General features: G+C 40.2%; 1 protein-coding gene across 3 annotated transcripts in view; it reads right to left on the bottom strand.

Annotated features, from left to right (window-relative positions):
* The window catches only part of arhgef10la (Rho guanine nucleotide exchange factor (GEF) 10-like a), a 151,351-nt gene that overhangs the window by 52,949 nt on the left and 78,694 nt on the right, over positions 1-19,708 (bottom strand). For all 3 annotated transcript variants that reach the window (XM_037770926.1, XM_037770937.1, XM_037770916.1), the window contains 2 exons: positions 17,191-17,291; positions 589-710 (listed from right to left, as the gene is read on the bottom strand). In XM_037770926.1, the coding sequence (XP_037626854.1) occupies positions 589-710; positions 17,191-17,291 (223 nt within the window). The remainder of the gene's footprint in view (positions 1-588; positions 711-17,190; positions 17,292-19,708) is intronic.

Here is a 19,708-nt window from a genome sequence, read left to right on the forward strand (position 1 = left end):
ATATTTTATGGAGAAAATATTTTTATTGTATGTTCATATTTCAACAGAGTGCTTCTTTCACTTCCATGTTGTGCTGCATTCCTGCTAACGTACAAATCTTTGCATCAAAATAAGACTCAAAACAAGGTTTTTCTTCACCTGAATTTAGTGCATTTCTGCTAAAAGACTGACATTTTAAATGTCAACGTCAATGTCGATCGTGTTCAGAAATGTGGGAAGCCAAAATCGTGATTGCGCTTAATAGTCTATTAATTGTGCAGCCCTTGGTCCAGGTATAGTCTTCCAGTGTTAACTGTCATATGGACTATACTAGCTGAGCTGCATTGATCATCAAGAGTGAATGAGGGGAGTGTGAACAGATGTTACACTGACACTACTTCTTGTTTGTTTGTGCTTTTTAAGCACAGTATTCCACTGGTTTTATTAACACGTGACGTGCAAACATGGAAAGGCTATGAAATTCAAATGTATTTCTTTTAAAACATGTACTTACTGTTTGAGAGTTAATATGATAATAGATCTTTTAAAACTTCAGAACACATAGTAAACCTGCTCGCTTTAAGAAATGATCTTTGTCAGCGTATTTACCTTTCTCTCTGGTGACTTTGTAGCAAAGACAGGCATGTGACAGGCAAGCAGGGGACACCAAAACGGGGCCATCGTCTTCCCCTCGTCCTCTCCGCATAACCAGCCGGGTGAATTCTCCTCTCCTGGAATAGAAAAAAGAAAGACTTTTTTTACTTCTCCTATGTCGTTGTAGTTTACCAACTTGTTTTGTTGTTCTACTTATTGACATCATGCATCTGACCCTCACAGTGAGCCAAGCTGAAAACTCTCCGTCAAGCTGTCAAAACCACGCAAAATAATCAGCAAGTCAGTTTGGTACCTCAGGTATGTAATACAAATAGTGTTATTAGCATGTGAATATTATAATCAGCCAGAGGCTTATTCCCTGTTGTAGGAGGCGAGGCCAGGTACTGCCAACACAGGGCCTTAAACCTGCACTTAATCAACAGTGAGAGTCAGTCCCAGCAGGAACAAAATGCAACTGCTGGATTTGAGTTATAATAGTGGATTTGCCTGGCGTATGCGCCATCTCCGCGCTCATAGCTCTGAGCCGTACAACAGGTGCACCTCTGACAAGGCGCCGGGCAAATCTGCCAAAGCACTCCCATTATGTAATTCGGTAATCATAAATTTCAATTTACAGAAACTAAATTGTGCATGAAATTTAACAGCTTGCTAAAATTTGCTTCCTGGTTTGTCACCATACGTTACCCCGGAATAAGCTACACTTTATATCTGTTGTCAGCCTCCGAGGCATTGTCGCAGATGCATCAGGCTCATTTGCAGAAGTAAAAGTGGAGTTTGTTTGATAAGAGTATTATTTGCTCACTCTGTCTGTTGTAAATTGGTAGGGGGGGAGAGAGGGGGTGACCTGAGGGACAAATAGATGAGCTTGCACTGACAGACAGCACCAAGGTTGTAAAATTGGTTTTATTTTTCTGTTTTGGCCAAACAGATACAACAATTGTCAGGCCAACCTTCACTGATGATTAGACCGACAAAACTGACATTACCCTTTGTTTTCCTTTATGCACTCACCCTTATAAGAACAATGACAAAAAATGTTGGGTGTCATTGACAATATTCTAACTTTTTTTCATATGTCTGACTTTTCTTCTGCCTTTCTGCTGCCTTTTTTGTAAATTTTTTCTGACTTTTTTTTTTTTACATTTTTGGGACTTTGTTTTGGACATATGTTGAACTTTTCTTTTATCTTTTTTCAGACTTTTTTCAGACTTGAATTGACTTTGATGTTTTCTTCAGGTTCAGTTTCACAGTGCAAAAAATAATTTGTTGAAGGGCGTATATGGAAGAGAAAATGTATCTTTTTTTGTCTCGAGAGCTGCCACTTCTATGCAGGGAATAACGGACTTTGATATATTGTTGTTGAAGTTTTTCACTTTGACTCGGCACTGATCTAGTGTGCCTCCTCCAGTTTATCTTGACTGATTTTAAAAACGTCACTATTTTTGGTGATTTTATTTAGCATATTCTGTATGTCCTCTTCGGCCCAGATGTCACGCAAACATCTGACTTATGCAGAAGTCCAGGTCCATTCTCTCCCACTCATATCAACCTGCCATTTAATAGTGTCCATCTCAACAAATGCCCACACAGGCGGCCTGCCTTTTGGTTCGTTCAGAAATGGCCCGAGACCACCTATCGCAAGCGGTCTCGCCGGTAATTTTGGTTTGCACCAATGTACGATTATTGCATTCACAACTGCTTAAACGAACCGCACCAGGGGTTGAACCACACCACAGTTCGATTAAAAGGGACTAAATGCTGGCTTGTGAAAGCCCTCTATTTAAAAATGTGTACCTTTCTCCTTTAACAACTGCCACTGATGTTCCTGAAATAACATTAATGTAACATCACTCTTGACAGTTTGCAAACAGTTGATCACAGTGGAGCAAAATCCTTGTAACATCCAAAGCTCGAGTAGTTCATCTGAATAAATGACAAAACACGTTTACAAAGAGCGAGAAGATCAAGGAAAAGAATGAACAGCATTGAGTAGGTGTGTTGGATCTTTTCATATATGAGAGATACATATTTCAATGACTGTGTTTGTGTGGGCTTGTTTGCTGTTGGATTTTTCATATTTCCTTTTTCAATCTTTTAAGTACTACAAATGGACTCATTCATTCATCTCCACTTGCAAAGCTAGAGCGAAGATATTGGTACCATATGATACTAGAAAAAACTTAAGGAATTCATTGGTACCATGTCATAGTAGCTTGTCGTGAAATAAATAACGCTCAGAACTTATGCTAAAGGTTTTTTTTAATGCTAAATGCAGTATCTCTCAGGGTTTCTGGACAATATTATGTAATTGATTTCCAATAATAAATATATACATACATTTGCATACATTAGCAGCATATTTGCCCACTCCCATGTTGATCAGCGAATTAAATACTTGACAAATCTCCCATTAAGGTACATTTTGAACAGATAAAAAATGTGATTCATTTGTGATTAATCATGATTAACTATGGATGCGATTAATCACCAGTTTCATTTAGCTTTTTTACCTTTTCACAACGCATTTTCTGAGGAGCCATCTGATGATGCTTTATGTCAATTATACAAGATATTGCACAATTTAAGCACAATTCATCATTTAACTACTTCATCTCCTACACAACATAATAACTAAACAGTCCAAGGTTACTGTGAAGAATGGGGTAGCTAATTACAATGTTTTAAATCATTCAGTCATTTGTATTTACAGTCATCTCGAGTTGTGGAGTGTTCATTAATAATTAATATTTTTTGGGGGGGGTTGGCCTGTAGGCTGACTATCCCTCAGCGAGCTCCTGCAAGGATACAGAGAGGTGTGAGGTCACTTATTAAAAGACTTTAATTGAGGGCAGATTGCTGCAGGTGGGGCAGCAGGTCCAGTGGTTTCCTTTACCCCAGAGTAATCATCAACTTTCTTCAGCTAATTATTAGATTAGCATAAATTATGTTCCGTTTGGGTGTGCTGACTTCTCTCGCTGAATGTGTCAGTCAGTAAAAATACGTCCAGTTACCAATTTAAAAGAGAGACGGATACACAGAGAGAGACTGGGATACACACTAAAGGAGGGAGAGAGAGAGTTGATGTGAGAGAACACAAATTAGCCTTAACCTTCAGTCTTTGCCACGTAGTAATGATGATGAATAACGGTGAACAAATGACAAGCACGCACCTAAATCGAAAACGGCACCAAATAGGGACGCGCAGGCCACTCACCTCAATACACAAACACACACACACAACAACACTTCCTCATTTACAAAACCATTTCATCAGTTGGACCTCTAAACACAGGAAAACACAACACTTGAGTTGTTGCAACACCAAATTCCACCAATTACCTTTTCTCTTGGTACATTACTTTCACAGTAATTTGTCAAAACAAAAAAAGTCAGATTTTTTTTATATGTTTGGCTAGTAATAAATTGTAGGAAATAACCATCAATTACATTGATATTTATTACATTGCGTTATGTTTATTTCTCCATTTTATTTGTAAATTTTTCCCATCCTACATAGAATACTACCTGAATACATGATTCTTTAATTTTGATAGGGTAGCAAGGGTAGGGTAGGAAATCACTGAGTAAACTGTATATCATATGTTTTGTTCCATGTGTTCATTCTGTTTCCTCTGGTACAGTGCCCTCATACTACATAAACATAATGTTGGATTTACCATAAATAGGACTTGCCCACTGAAAAAAACAACAACATTTATGTCAGCAACCTAATTGTAATTACAAGTAGAGGCCTACAGTGTAACATGCGAGTTGCTGTGGCTCTCAATGTATACCAATTAGTGTCAAACTGCAAAAGTGTGTCGCCACAGGAACCAAACTGCAGCAAAGCCACTAAAGCCAGCAGTTGGAAATAATAAAAACATCAAAAACACAAGTTATATTACTACAATGAACTGGTTATTTTGCATGTGGGTGGTGGATTAGTTAAATGTAAAGATTTATATGTATAAGAAATATGGAATATGGATATGTCAAATACATTAAAGCATGGTATCCATTCCCTGCAGTGTACACAGGACTAATTGAATACATAAGCACCTGTGTCAATACAAAATTACTCAGTATAATCTGCTGTAGGATAACAGCAAAGTGATGTGCCGTGTAGATTAACATCTTAAACAGATACAAGATAAATGTGATTTGAGCTTCATGACAAGAGAGCTTGAGGAAATTACAGACCAGATAATATATTCTCTGCAACATCATAATATAACTTGATCAGAAAACAGTCAAAATACTGCAATTTCACTTAAGGAAAACCGCATTTGACTCCATTTGGCACTTAAGGGTCTGTTCTTAAAACAACTTCACACTGGTGTCAGAGACAAACTCTGTATATATACCATCACTGAAATAATCTATAAAGAAAAAATCAATACTGCATTAAACTAGTAATAAACTAACAAAATGATATGGCAAATCGGAGACACAAGGCAAGGATGTAGTCTGAGCACTACATTATTTAACATTTATATTGATGAGTTGTCATGCGTATCAGAGCAGGAAATAAAATGCCGCCTATATGCTGACAGCCTTATCAAACTACTCTCTCCAGCAAAAGAGCTGTATACATCTGGAAATATTAATAGCAAAACAAGAAGAGAGTAACTGGTTCAGAACAGATCCAGGAGGCAGAAATGTAGTTGTCATTTTACTAATTAAAGGGCGGGTCCATCTGCGTTATTTCCCATTTCTTCCAAATGAAAAACACCCACTCAGCTGTTAGCAAAATGCAGTGACGTAGGTTACCAAAGTAAGCTGATCAAAAAGGTTATGAATAATGTGAACGCTAGCACTAGCTGAGTCAAAGTTTTGAAATAACTGAAACGGTTAATTTGGATTTTTTTGAAGCGGGGATGTTTGTATACTCCCGTGTTCTGTGAGATAAAATTACTATTTTTGTCAACGCAGTCTGGTGGCTCTGAGATGAGCAATATAAAGGCTTCAGTTCCCCGTCGGAAAGGGCTGTCTGATGTCGAGGTAAATCGGCTGGGGACGGGAGCAGCAGAAAAATATATTTATTTATTTGTATTTATTATTTTTTATTTATTATTTTAACCACCTAAAAAAATCAATATCAATTTAAGTGTGCGCTATATTTAGAATATTTTCACCTCTTTAATTTGCCATCAGACAGACCTTTCCAACAGGGAACTGAAGGTGTTATATCGCTCTATTCAAAGCCACCAGACTCAACAAAAACACTATTTTACCAGGAGTTACACAGGTGTTGCTGGTCTACCACTGCATCGATCGGTTAGTTTGTTTGAGTAATTGTGTGACTTTCGGATCCAAACTACAACAGTACATTGCTTAGCTTCCGTGCCGATACATCTGTCTTCTTCTCCAGACTGGGAGCATGTCGAATGCCATTTAAGTTACTGTATGTAACGTTAAAACACTGACTATAAGGATGTATATATACTGTATATGTAGCAGCATCATCATGCAGAAACCTACGTCAGGTCACATGGGAAAACATTTTTAGAAGGGCTAGGTAAAATAGCATTTGGTTCTAGAACATACAAACTTCGACCAAAATGTGATTGTTAAGATTTAAATACATGAGGACCACCACTGGGAAACGAGTGAATGATATAAAAAACCTCAGAAAAATAATGGACCCTCCCTTCAAGGTCAAACGCTCACACATACCCATAGCTTGGCTTTACCATAAGCTCACCGGAGTGGTTTGACACTGTAACAAAGAGACTGAAAAGACATGCATGTTGAGGCACATGTTAAAATAACCTTGCCTGGATGTAAGTGAATGTGTATGTGGTGCAAAGCTCAAAGGGAGGAAAGCGGTGGGCTTTCACAGGGCAGGTTACCACCTGATTGGGCAACGAGGGAACTAATTGTCTCAAGATAAACCAATAACAAGATGGTTACAGAGCTATGCCCGTTCTCTTAGAGCTGGGGTTATACATCCACTTCTAACTTCTATTTCCAGTGTCTAATAAAATCGTGATATTACATTAAACCTGGGTCTGCAGTTGCTGCATGGATGCATTGCATGGAAGACTGCTGACAGCTAGATTGGTGTAGTGATTCCCAAACAGGGGTATTTGTACCCCAGGGGGTACATCAGCAGTTGCCAGGGGGTATGTGGAAAGATTGCAGAGTAGCTCAGCTAGTTTGAAAAAATAAAAACTATCATTTAGCAAAACAAAAAACAACAACACATATATATGTGTTTCGGAGGAAATCACTATTACAAATTGGTACGTGGCAATGTGATCTGTAGCATCTTCTAATTCTTCTGGGAACAATCTAAAATTTGTGAAAACTAAAAGTGCAAACGTATTAACACTACACTGTGTCACTTTTTATGTTTTGAAGAATAAATTACACAGTTCAACTGTGCAGCAGTTTATTTATATACAGCGTTAGCTAAAGGCAATCTATATGAATGATGAGATTCCACAAGCTTAGGGTTAAGGTCACTTCTATGCACTGTGTAGTCAGGCCCAGCTACTGTACAATAACTATGTATAACAACATCATTTGCGAAGGTGTACGGTTGGAATACTAAGTAGGGAGATTAAGTTTCTCACTTTCTTTATTCCAACCATGCTTTTGTTTCAAGTCTTTTGCTGATGGAGATTAATTTGCAGAGCATGGCGCTCTATCAACCCCAGTGACACAAAGGGCAGAGATATAGACTAATTAAATACACCAGTGCAATTGATATTTCCTATGGATCAATGCAAGCGTAGGATCTGTTAATTAAATCCGTGATAATGTTTACTCATCATAAACATTTCCCATGTTTGAGCACGGCGAGATAGAAAGATCATCTTTGCCGGCTGACAGATTAATTTTTAGGGCTAAGGGAAAATCCCTCCAGCTCATACAGAGTGAACGCCTTTAATTTTTGTGAGGCAAGCATTCTGTTGAATGTTTATTTTAAAAGTGTTATCTAAGGAAATCTTTCCAGCTTCTTTATTGAGTAGACATACTGTAACAGCACAAAACAAAAAGATAACAGTTACACATGAGGTTTAGCTAATGTAATTTAATTAGTTCAAATTAGGGTATACAGTAACCCACAATATGTTCATTTCTGTATCTCCTACAATAAACACAAAAAGAGAAGGGAAATAAGTATTATATAAGATGTGAAATTATAATGTTATAGCTTAAAAATACTCAGTTTGCTGGGGAGGGGGTCAAATAGACTCGTGGGAGGGCGGGCGTAAAGAGTGGGTTAACCACCTAAATCATGAAATCCAATATGTTATTTCCATGGCCTAGAAAAGTCCAATCAATATTTGTGAACAGCTCCTCTCTCTCAAAGCCAGAAACAAGAGAAGTAAGTTTAAAACTTGTGATGTCATAGGGTATAAAGTCTTGAGCTGTTCCATAGACAATGAATGAGAGACTGTTTTATGGACCCACAGTTGTTTTGTTTTCTTTTTTATACCAAATGAGTTTTATTCTAGTGTAGTGTTCTCAGTTGTGAAACAGAAAATGTTCCCATATACTCAGACCATTCCTCTGGGTGCTCTCAGTGTCATCTTTTACATCTTTCCCAATTCATTTTCTATGGAGCAGTTCCACACGTTATACCCTATGACAGTGGTTCACAACTTATTTTCCTTGAAGCCATCTCTACTTGTATCTAAGAAAAGCTGAGCCTCCCCCCTCCATATTTTCTGATGTCATCACCCTAAAAAATTACAAATACTCAAACAAAATCCTAAATTTGAATAAAGTGATTCAGTTTATTAAATGAGCAAACAGTTTTTTGACCTGAGAGAAAATTTTGTTTTTGAAAGGCTAAATGCCAACAAATATGGCTTGAATCTGAATAATTCTTAGATAAAAACATATTGTGGATTTTGGAAATGATAACTTCTATCTTTTTCCAATAAATGTTGACTTTTAGATTTTACAACACTCTATATAAAATAAAATAAATACATATAAAATACATCAACACCGCATTCATTAATTTTGAAGCTTTGATGTGTCTTAAAAAAGGTGGTTGCTAACAAGTGGCTAAATGAGACTACAAAACATCACGCTGACTCGTCCACCTTTACAGCCTCATTGTGTATACTCACGTTCATGTGACTGTGGGGTAGTTCATTTATAGCCTAACGTTAGTTTTTTACTTCAGCCGATTGCATTCACACTTAAAAAATCATAAAAGTGGTGTTCATTTGTGGAGATTACTTTACGGAACAAAACGTGTAAGTATCACAAACGACTGTTTTTCCACAGAGCTTATTTTCTGCAATAATCCAAAAACACAATGAAACAATCCCATTGACTTTTTATTGAGGGAACCTGTGCGAGTCTAACTTCTGGGTTGGCCTACCAAAATATGTCATCCCTGTAGCACTCTAGATGTAATTACCTTAGTGAATAGATGTAGATGTGTTATGCCATGTCAACACAATAGTTCAGTTACTTGATTTTCCATGTACAATGTCTCCTCCATAAAGGGGAAAAAAGAAAACCAATACAAATTTGATAACAAAAAAAGGGTATGTAATTTGAACAGATATAAAGAAACCAGCCACGACAGCAGCCAAGCAATCTGAATCCTCGGGCTAATGAAAGGAAAGCCCTCGCCGTCTCTGCTATAAAGCCCATGCAGCAGGGTGGGTTTTGCATCCTCCCCCCTTGCTCGTCTCCTGCGCAGTATACATCGGCATGGCACAGGTTATCACACAGTGGATTAAGAAGGCGTGTCGGAGTGTGTGCAAGAACCTCCAAGCTACACTCCACTCATCTATTGATCCGTGTGCACGGGAAAAAAGCGAGAGACCGGCACACTTAGCAGTGTAACCACAGGCAACAGCCCCCTGCCTGCCCTCTGTTCCTGCAGTGGGACTGATTGCTTGTCTCAATCATCCTTTCACCCCCTCCCCAGCCACCTCTACACACACTCACATACACATAAACACTTATGCCCACACAACCTCAACAGCTCTCCCTCTCTTTGCCCACATTCATTCCTCCGCGTCTGTCTCCAACGTCTCAGCGGCAATCTCTCATGATTTGACGGCCTCTTGTTCTTCTTGTGAGGGCCATCAAAGTCTGCAGCCTTAACCCTGTCTGAAAGGGCTGGGACTGCATGGTAGGAAGCAATTAATTCTGCAGCGAGAAAGCCCATTAATTAGGAAATGCTTCTGGCTATTTCGCGAAGACCCCTTCAGAAACAGCAGGGCCACTCAGAGAGACATAAAAGATGCAGTGGCACACAGGGTTATTAATGGACCCCGGGGTTTTTGGCGGAGCACCACCGTGGGGTAATTCTTGCTTTCTATTTCAAGGCCTCATAACTACGCCACATGCACTCACAAAGTGACACATGCTGTTTACTGGAAAATCAGGCTTGGCTGCCATATTATATCATGTAAAGCCTGACCAAAGCCTGACCACCAGAGCAGCTTAAGCATCGTACTAAAGTACAACGATCTCCGGTCTTTTTTAAAAGCCACAACCATCCACGAGCTGCAAAGTTTTATGGAAATGCTCAAGGTGCAAACGGGTTCAGAGCAAGCCTCACGGCATTAACAAGGCATTGTTAATGGGCAATACGCTGATAGGACTTTAATACAGCATGCAGGAATGTCACTAAAAGCCACTGATATTCACACATGTGGCACAGGGAAGTGCCGCTAAGTACAGCAGTGTGGTATCGCTGTGTTTCCAGTAAATGGAGGTAACAGGATAAACACTGGTGTGAAGATGGGTCTGGGAAAATGACTTTTGTAATGTCTAATCACTCACTAAATCATGCATGAGAACATTAGCTATTTGCGGTGTCCACCATTCAGGGACATTTCGGAGCACGGCACCCATTACAAACTAAACAAGACCACGGTTCGGCGCGTTTGAAATGCCGATTCAACTGTAGGTCTCCCTTGAGCACAGGGCAGGCCTGCCTCCGCCTGCAATGACGAGGAAGCCTCGATGACGGTACACCCATCCGTGAAATTAAATCAACAACTCACTTATTGTAATTACATTTGGCTAAATGGGAAGGCAAAGTGTGGGTGTAATACAATTAACATGTAATTGTCATCCTGACCAGGTTGGCGCTGATCTATTTCCCCAAGGGATCCAATGAAATCCATCACCCCGCCCTCATCCCTACCATTAGTTTTTAGATGAGTGACTCAATGAGTACCAGCAAGTCACACTGCTGCAGTGTATGTGTGGTCATGAGTCAAGCATTATATGTGATCTTGATGCTGCAGCTAACTTGGAATGGTATACTTCTTACTGACTTTTTAAAATCCCAACTGAGTTATTCAGATATTCTGAGTTACTATACATGTCCTCATAGATGCGGGAAGTGGGGTTGCTGCAGCATCCCCTGTTTTTTCTGTAGGACTTTTGTTGAACTGCGATGCAAAATAAAAATATATATTATTCAAATATTTTTTATTCTCTCCTCATACGAACATCCGCGGGGGGAATGCTCATCGGTAGATCCTCACTTGTCTCCTGTATGAAGCGGCTGTATCCTCACTGTCCTGCATTATTATAGTTACCGGGTTATGGGTCATCCATAAACTGCATCACTCCCTCTTCCCCTCCTTGCAGTTCTTATATATTAGCTCCGTGTTGCTGACTGCGTAGTTGCTGTGGCTGCTTCGGCATATGTTGATGTTCAAGTTTGCTTTTCTAAAATCAGGGGGTTTCCCTGCCATCGCAGAGTGTTTTTTTCGTCGTGTAAAAACAATTTAAATAGGTTTTAAATCTCAGAGGGATTATCCTGGAAAAATAAAGGTTAGATAAAATATAAATAAAACTGTATTTTTGAGATTTATTTATTTTGGGGTGATATAATTTAAGTATGAAACAAAATTAAAATATGACTTATCTTAATGTTAAATATTGTAGAACTAGATACTGACAGACAAAGCAAAGCTCACTACATTTAAGTAAATTAAAATAGGTCATGTAAAAAATGTAGGCAAACAAAAACACTGACACAGTTGTAGCATAACATTAAAAAGTGGAAAGTTAAAGCACACACACATCTGACAATCTGCATTCAGTTCAAAACAATTGAAAACATCTGCATCAGGTAGGGTTTTAAAACCTGACCCGCCAGATGTTTTTTACACAGAAGCATCTGAGGAGCCATCATTGGAAACTGTTTGGAAAAGGCACAGGTACTTTAAAAAAATACTCGGCAGGTGATTGGGTGAACCGTCTGTCAATCAAACTCTTGCCGAAGCCAGTCGGTTGAAGAGTGAAAACATCTTTTCCATCGAGAAAAGCCTTCAGTGCTGTTTTTTGTTCTTGTTTCAATGAATACTCTCCAGTTCTGATATAACTGATGCCATGCAGGTAAAGGTTTTTATGCACACAAAACAACTTTTCTAAGCATGAATGTAACATGAAGTTCTCTTAAAGCAGGGGTCTCAAACTCGCGGCCCGCGGGCCAATTGCGGCCCGCAAGACAATATTTTGTGGCCCCCACCTTGATATGAAAGTTTAATGTTAGTGCGGCCCGCGATTTTTTTTTAATTTTTTTTGGGGGCATTTTTTCATTTTTATTGACAGGACAGTGGATAGAGTCTTGGAAAGGGGGGAGAGAGAGAGTGGATGCGGAAAGGGCCACAGGCCGGATTCGAATCCGGGCCGCCACGGTCAGGACCAAGCCTTGTTACATGGGCGCCCGCTCTACCAACTGAGCTAACCAGGCACCCTCGGCCAGCGAGTTTTATGTGAATGGCACTTTGCCGCGTTGTGTGTGGAAGGTCCCTTTGTTGCGCGAGCCCGAGCTGAACGAACCTACCAATCACAGCGGGGTATATGGCTCCCGGGGGCGGGCAATCGGCCGGGCTTGATGCAAGCAGAGAAACATTTCACAACAACTATGGCGGCGCCCGTGTAACATCGCATAAGCTTGATTAAAGCTTGATTTATACTTCTGCGTTGAATCGACGCCGTAGCCTGACGTGCACCTCTCCAGACATGTAACTACACGTCGCGGCGACGCAGACCGCAACAGCTGTGATTGGTCCAGTCTCTCAGCGATGCTGAGCGGCCAGGACCCCGGACAACCACAGAAAGTTCTACTTCTCTCTGCCTCCATCTGTTCAATGTTTGTTCACACAAATCCACTCAGATATATTTTCTCTTTTCGGCGTTGCAGTAATGTCAGTAAAAGTTCTGTGGTTCAACAGTTATTAGCTCCAACTCCGCTCAGTTTCTGTTTGTAGTACAAGAAGAAGAAGGAAACTCATAGAGACGCCGCCGCCAACTAGCGGTTTGGTGGTGTAATTGCAGAGCGACACAAACACAGCAGGCACAACTTTATTGCGGAGTGACACCAAGTGGAATGAATATATATCATGTCTTTTTCAAAGCCTGCAGTGAAGAGAAAGGTTGGTGACGAGCACAGACAATTTCAGGAAAAGTGGGAGACGCAATAGAGGCCATGTTCAGAAGAACCGTTCATGTTCTTCAATGTTCCATTCATGTTCAGAACAGTTCATGTTCAGAAGAACCGTTCATGTTAAAGAACTGTTAATAATGACGTTTGAGAAGATTGTTTTTTTTTTAACAAAGCTTTTTTTGTGGAATACGCGGCCCAGTCTCACCCAGACTCTGACTTCAGCGGCCCCCAGGTAAATTGAGTTTGAGACCCCTGTCTTAAAGTGTCCTAACCCTGAGTCGAACCTTCACTAAAGCTCTTTTAAAACATAAATTATGTAAGCTGTTCATACATATCAAATATACACCAAATCGTAACAACCATATATGACCTTACACAACGCGAAAAATGTGCATTAATTAATACTGTACTATACATCAATATTCTAACATTAGCTGTAATTAATTTGAGTTCATAGTTTACTTTTTGCATTTACATCCTGTGATCGTATAGAGGATGACGAGCTATAGAAAGCAAACAGATAGATGAACTTCGTACAGGCAGGTCATTCCATTTATACGTTTGGAAAATGATTTGTTATTCATTCCAATTAACCAGGCTGCTATATTTGTGTTTATGACCTCCTCGCTCTCATTAGATGATCATGATGAACATTTCCTTATTAACCTGAGTGAGTGAGACATGAGAGAGAGAGGATTGACATTGCGTGGGCTGTCAATGTCAATATGTCTATAAATGCATATAAACCATGCGAGAGTGAGGTAAATGGGAAACCTTAGATGAGAGCCTTGGAGAAAAAGAAGAAAAGTACAACTTTTTAAAAAATCTTCAGTATTCAAAGTTGTTCCATTTGTTTGTCTTCCAATCAATATTATCAGTCTCTAGGTATGGTTGTGTTTTGTTAGGGCTGCAGGGATTTTAAAAATGGCAGCGATACATGATATGAGAGTTACTGCTATTGAGAGATAGTGTGAATTGTGAAATAACAAAACCAGCATCTGTACAACCAACTGTTCTCACTTCTAACTCATCAAATACCGAAGCTTGGACCGTTCCCCTCGGTGCCTGACACCGATGCACCGAGGCACCGGAGGCTTTCAACGAACTCCAATGTAAACCCATCCACGGGGCAACTGACGTAGTATAATGACTTATTTTACCTTAGTTTTGTTACATAACTTCCGTACTTAACGCTACAAGCGGAATCTGTATGTTTCCTGTGGACACAGAAGTTTACTTTGAAAAGCCATTATGCATGTAATGAGCGGAAGCTGACACGCTGTCCCCAGAGGTGGTACCTAGAGTGTCATAGTTTGAAAAAGTAAATAACAAATATAACTTTGCTCATTCATGTAAGCGAGATATTTAACTGAGAGTCCTTTAATCCAATAACTTTCTGTGAACACCAATGTTTATTGTGAAAGAACACTATGCATGTAACGAGCAGAAACTAACACGCCGTCCCTGACAAGTCCAAAACTGACCCAAGAGGGGTACCTAGAGCGCATAGTCTGAAGTGTATGGCCAACTCTAAGTGGGAGGCAGAGTCTCAGGAGAATGTTTGTAAAGCACCAAACACCTCCGGCTTTCTCTTGACCTTCACCCAATGTTTGGGTTAGTAAAAAGACAACTGTAACTCTGCCCACTCATCTAAGCGAGACATTGTTAAAATTCCAGCATATAATGTATTTAGTATATATTGGATTGAAGAGATCAGCCCCATTGTCACCGATATCTGATGCAGCTATCTGAGTCAGTATCTGCCCAACATCTGATCCAGTATCGGCATCAGTGCATTCCTAAAAAGAATATTTGTCTCTCGCTGTTGACTACCGTACATATTTTTTTCAGAAATAAGGCCCCATGGTGGCCCACCGGAAGGGGAGGAACTACGCCTCTCTACACAATCATTTTTAACAAGAGATGAGTGAATCAATATCTTAATAAAACAAGCCTTCTGGTTGAAAGACGGTCTTTATTCTGTGTCTTGAGCTTTACATATAGAAATCATCTAATTGTTGGATGTCTTGACTGCAGCGGAGGTTTCACTGTAATGTACCGCCTCCTCTCGTTTTACTATCCTTTCATTCCTTGTTCTCCTTACACTTAGCTGCTTTTCATGTTGGTGATGGAGGAGTAAAAGCTTATTTCACTGTTGTTCTCGTTGTAACTTGCCCTTGATAGCAGTGTTGGCCAGAGGCCTAAAACCTTACAACCTTAGATGTTTCAATTTCCCCCCGATGAGTCGAGTGATCTGAAACTTTTCGAAGTCAAAGAAAGGCAAAGATTTCTTGTTTATCTTAACACACGGGAGTATAATGTGTGGGACAAGCACTCGAGGCTATGAGGTAGGATAGCAAATCAGACAAAGACAGATTGGTGCTGACAGTTGTACCATTATAGAGTCGATCAATACGAAAATGAAAACAATGTGCAATATTTACATTTTGATAGCGTTATATCCCCTGTCTTCAGGGTGTGTTTTCCAGGTGTAGGATCAATAAATGTTTATTTGCTATTTTCTTTCCGAGTGAATGCGAAAAATAAATCTGCTTATTTAATTATTTTGAGCAAAAGGAATCAGAATGGCATACTTTCAATCCTCCTCGAGTCATACTTGATATTGATGGTCTCTATAAACTTTATTGCAGCGCCCTCCTCGTCCGTATGACAGCTATGGATAACGTGCATGATTTGGCATTGAATATATCACCCATTGTCCACCCAGCAGCCATAGTGGAGGAGAGCTGCATGGTATAACGATGCCACTGTCCTCATCAGTACGCCTGCTGTGTTGCTGATAAAGGTGTGAGCAACATGGAGAGGCTGGGGGGTGCTGCGCTTCACTGCAGCCACAGCCTCCTCTGTGCTCAGCCTGATGCGTTTGATGCCACTCTGACACAAACCATATACAGCAAGCTCTACTGGAGTCTACAAATGTAGTGTGTGCTTCATGCTCCTTCTATACACCCACTGTGTAGGTACAGTGGGGCAGCAGGAGAGGGAAAGAATCCAGTGTGTTCTATTTTTTTTTATTGTTTTATATGTGCAAGGATGGAAAGCCTCAAAATGCAGGGGAGGCAGAGTCTCTGGAGATTGTTTGTAAAGCTCCAAACACCTCAGGCTTCCTCTTGACCTTCGCCCAGTGTTTGGGTAGTAAAAAGATAGACAAATATAACTCTGCCCACTCATCTAAGCGAAGACATTTAACTGAGTGTCACTTAATCCAATAACTTCCCTCTGAAACCTTGAATGTTTCTGTGCTGACACTCACAGAGATGGCCTCTGGGATCTAAGAGGCCGCAACAATACGACTGGAGCTACACTCAAGCGCAGCGTTGAGAGACATACCGCATGCACAACGAACCCAGAATAAAGTGTGTGTGACAAGGAAGAGCGCTCAAGGCGACGCAGGGAGTAGGAAGGGATGGGGAAGAGAGGACAGGGGTGGTGAGTGGGTTGAATATGTGTGCCATCATGGCCAAATAAGCAGATTAATGTCCTCGGCAGTCCCGGCTCTGTATTTGCCACTGGATGACAGCGCGCATTGATGAACCCCAGAGAGGAAGACCTACAGCGTGGTCAGACTGCATAGTAGGCTTGGGCCCGGGCAGAGCAAGGCGAGGGTTGGAGGAAAGAGGTTAGGAAGATAAAAAAAAGAACTGTGCTGCACCCTGCTGGGCAGGGTCTGGACAGGCTTTTCCTCCATGAATGTTGACCACTGTTGAGTCTCCACAATCAATGAGACGTCCACAAATTTGAAAGAGGGAGACTTAGCCTTGCAAATCATTAAATAATGTAAAGGAATTCTAAAGCTCATGGCAACACATTTTTCCTGAATGATGAGCGATGTTTGTTTTCACAATAGATAGATGGTATTTCAGAACAGAGGTTATTAATTTAACATTGTTTAAAAAGTTTGCCTCTTTCCTCAGCACATGAACTTCAGACGCCCCAGTTGGGAGTCTCATTTTTTTCTCTGATTATATAAGTCGTAACACCAGTTGTGCACTTAGCCAATGGAGAGTGATCCAAACACTGGTGATGTGTCTGAGCCTCTGACTTAAAACATTGTTATTACATTTCATCGCATTACATCATCCTATTTAAATAGAAATGGCATAGTAATCCTTTCTGTGCGTGCACTTGTGTGTGTGTGTGTGTGTGTGTGTGCGTGTGTGTGTGTGTGTGCACACGCTTACGTTGTGCGATCTTGGCCAAGTGCAGACGGTTGACCCAAGAGATCTTACTCAGGGGGTTGGGTGTGTTGAGGACCACCATGAAGCTGACAGGACGCCCTGACCTGGAAGAGAACAGACAATCACACAGATGTATTGATATTGAATATTGATTTTTTTGACATGTTTGTCGCAGTCTTCACAGAAAAACACAGGATATAAATATTATCACTGGTCAGCGACCGTTGTTGAAAGATACGTGGTATAATAATGAGTATAAAAAACGAGAAAGTCCACTAAAGGGCAGATGTGAGCGGTGGTGGATGGGTCAAACAAACACAAAAATTTCACCCATGAGATCGCTGTTCGTGTCCCGTGTGAAACCAAAAGTAAACATTGTACGTTACGCTTGTTACGTAACGTTGTTACGCTTGTTAGGTAACATTACGTAAGAAAGTCTAATAAAGGTAATTACGTTGTTACGTTGTTTCGTTACGTTGTTGCGTTACGTTTTTGCGTTACATTGTAGCATTACGTTGTTGCGTTACGTGGTTGCATTACGTGGTTGCATTACGTGGTTGCGTTACGTGGTTGCGTTACGTGGTTGCGTTACGTGGTTGCGTTACGTGGTTGCGTTACGTGGTTGCGTTACGTGGTTGCGTTTCGTGGTTGCGTAACGTGGTTGCGTTATGTGGTTGCGTTACGTGTTTGCGTTACGTGGTTGCGTTACATGGTTGCGTTACATTGTTGCGTTACGTTGATGCGTTACGTTGTTGCGTTACGTGGTTGCGTTACGTGGTTACGTTACGTGGTTGCGTTACGTTGTTGCGTTACGTTGATGCGTTACGTTGTTGTGTTACATTGTAACATTACGTTGTTACATTGCGTTGTTACGTTACATTGTAACATTAAGTTGTTATGTTACGTTGTTTTGTTATCACGTTATTATATTAAGTGACGAGCATTTATGGGGATCTATTGGCAGAATTGGAATATAATATTAATATGTATGTTTTTTTTTAAGTTATAAATACCTCAAAATAAGAATTGTTGTGTTTTCATTACTGTTAGAATGAGCCGTTTATATCTTGATAGGGAGCGGGTTCTCCTCACGGAGCCAGCTGCCATGTTCCTATAGTAGCCAAGAACGGACAAACCAAACACTGGCTATAGGTAGGGCCATAAGCCTGAAGTTTCAATTGGTTGCAATCTGCAACGTCACCACTAGATGCCGCCAAATCCTACACACTGCACAAACACTATGATGTTTTTTCTAACCTTAACCAAGTAGTTTTGTTGCCTAAACCTAACCAATCATTTCACAACGTTACTCATGTGACATGGTGCGTTTTTGCAAGAGTGATACGAGGCTGACATGAAACGTATTGATGTAACATATTTTTGGTTCAGAAACATCGTCATTCAACGTATCCATAGTTTGCAGAAACGTACAATGTCAACATTTTTTTCTGGTGATTGGGTTTTGCTGGTTTAATCTTTTGGGTTTTTCATTTCATAATTTGATCAGGTCAGACCATCTCTGTTGTTGAGGCCCAGGAGGGATCCTAGTATTTACTAGGATTTGATATAGAGCGGCTACAACTGCATTTCATCCTGTATTGTGTAATGACAGAAAGCTGAACCTTGAACCAAAATGTAATCCCTTCTGGTTCTGCTGCTTTCATTTTGAGCTTTTGAGTCCAACAATATTATAGGAGTGCAATGCTAGATTGGTGGAGTAACCTTTAAATGTTACTGTAACTGTCATAGCTAGATACTGAAGTAGGTTATTGGAATAGAGTTATTACAGTAATTAAACTGGGTCAATTTTCAGTGTGAGCTGTTTCCTCCAGTTATTTATTTATGCTAAAATACCTGCTTACAGTTCATCTGTGTGGAAAAATGTTGTTAGAGAAAATATCAATAGACCACAGTGCTGAACCTATAAACAAATATAAATGTGCAGGCTGTTTAAAAAGAGGCTTGTATAGATATTTAAGCCTCCATCGCCAAAATGAGAGAGCAGAGGGGCATTCAACAGGTGGAGCTCCGAATGCAGAAGACAGCCCTGACTAAACTGCCACATGCATTGGATTCGCTTTCAGTGCCACCACAAGCAGAAATGACCTTAGATGAAACTAAAAACCAATGCCCATGCATTCCCATAACAAGCATGGTATGCCTGGTATGCTGGAAAAAGAAAATATCAAACTATGTGGCATTTAAACAAAAGAAAAGTGATTTCTATTTTCTCTTCTGCATTGTGGTAAAAGAAAAAAAAAAATTTCCAGCTTCCCAGGGAATAATGACACATTCTAATCCCAGTAAATAATCACTTTAAAGTGGCAATCTCAAATATATTCATTTAAATAAATGTCTGTTAAAGGGACTATTTGTAACTTTCAGAAATGCTTCTTAACAGCGACACCTGTGGCCGTGAAATCAACGAAAATCAGCGTCGGGCTCGCGCTTGCTCGCTCTAAATATACCTGAACGAGCATCACTCAAAACAGTGAGGCGACACACGTCAGCTAAAAGCACA

Source organism: Sebastes umbrosus, chromosome 1, assembly GCF_015220745.1.
Source record: "Sebastes umbrosus isolate fSebUmb1 chromosome 1, fSebUmb1.pri, whole genome shotgun sequence".
In the NCBI taxonomy this organism is placed as follows: Eukaryota; Metazoa; Chordata; class Actinopteri; order Perciformes; family Sebastidae; genus Sebastes; species Sebastes umbrosus.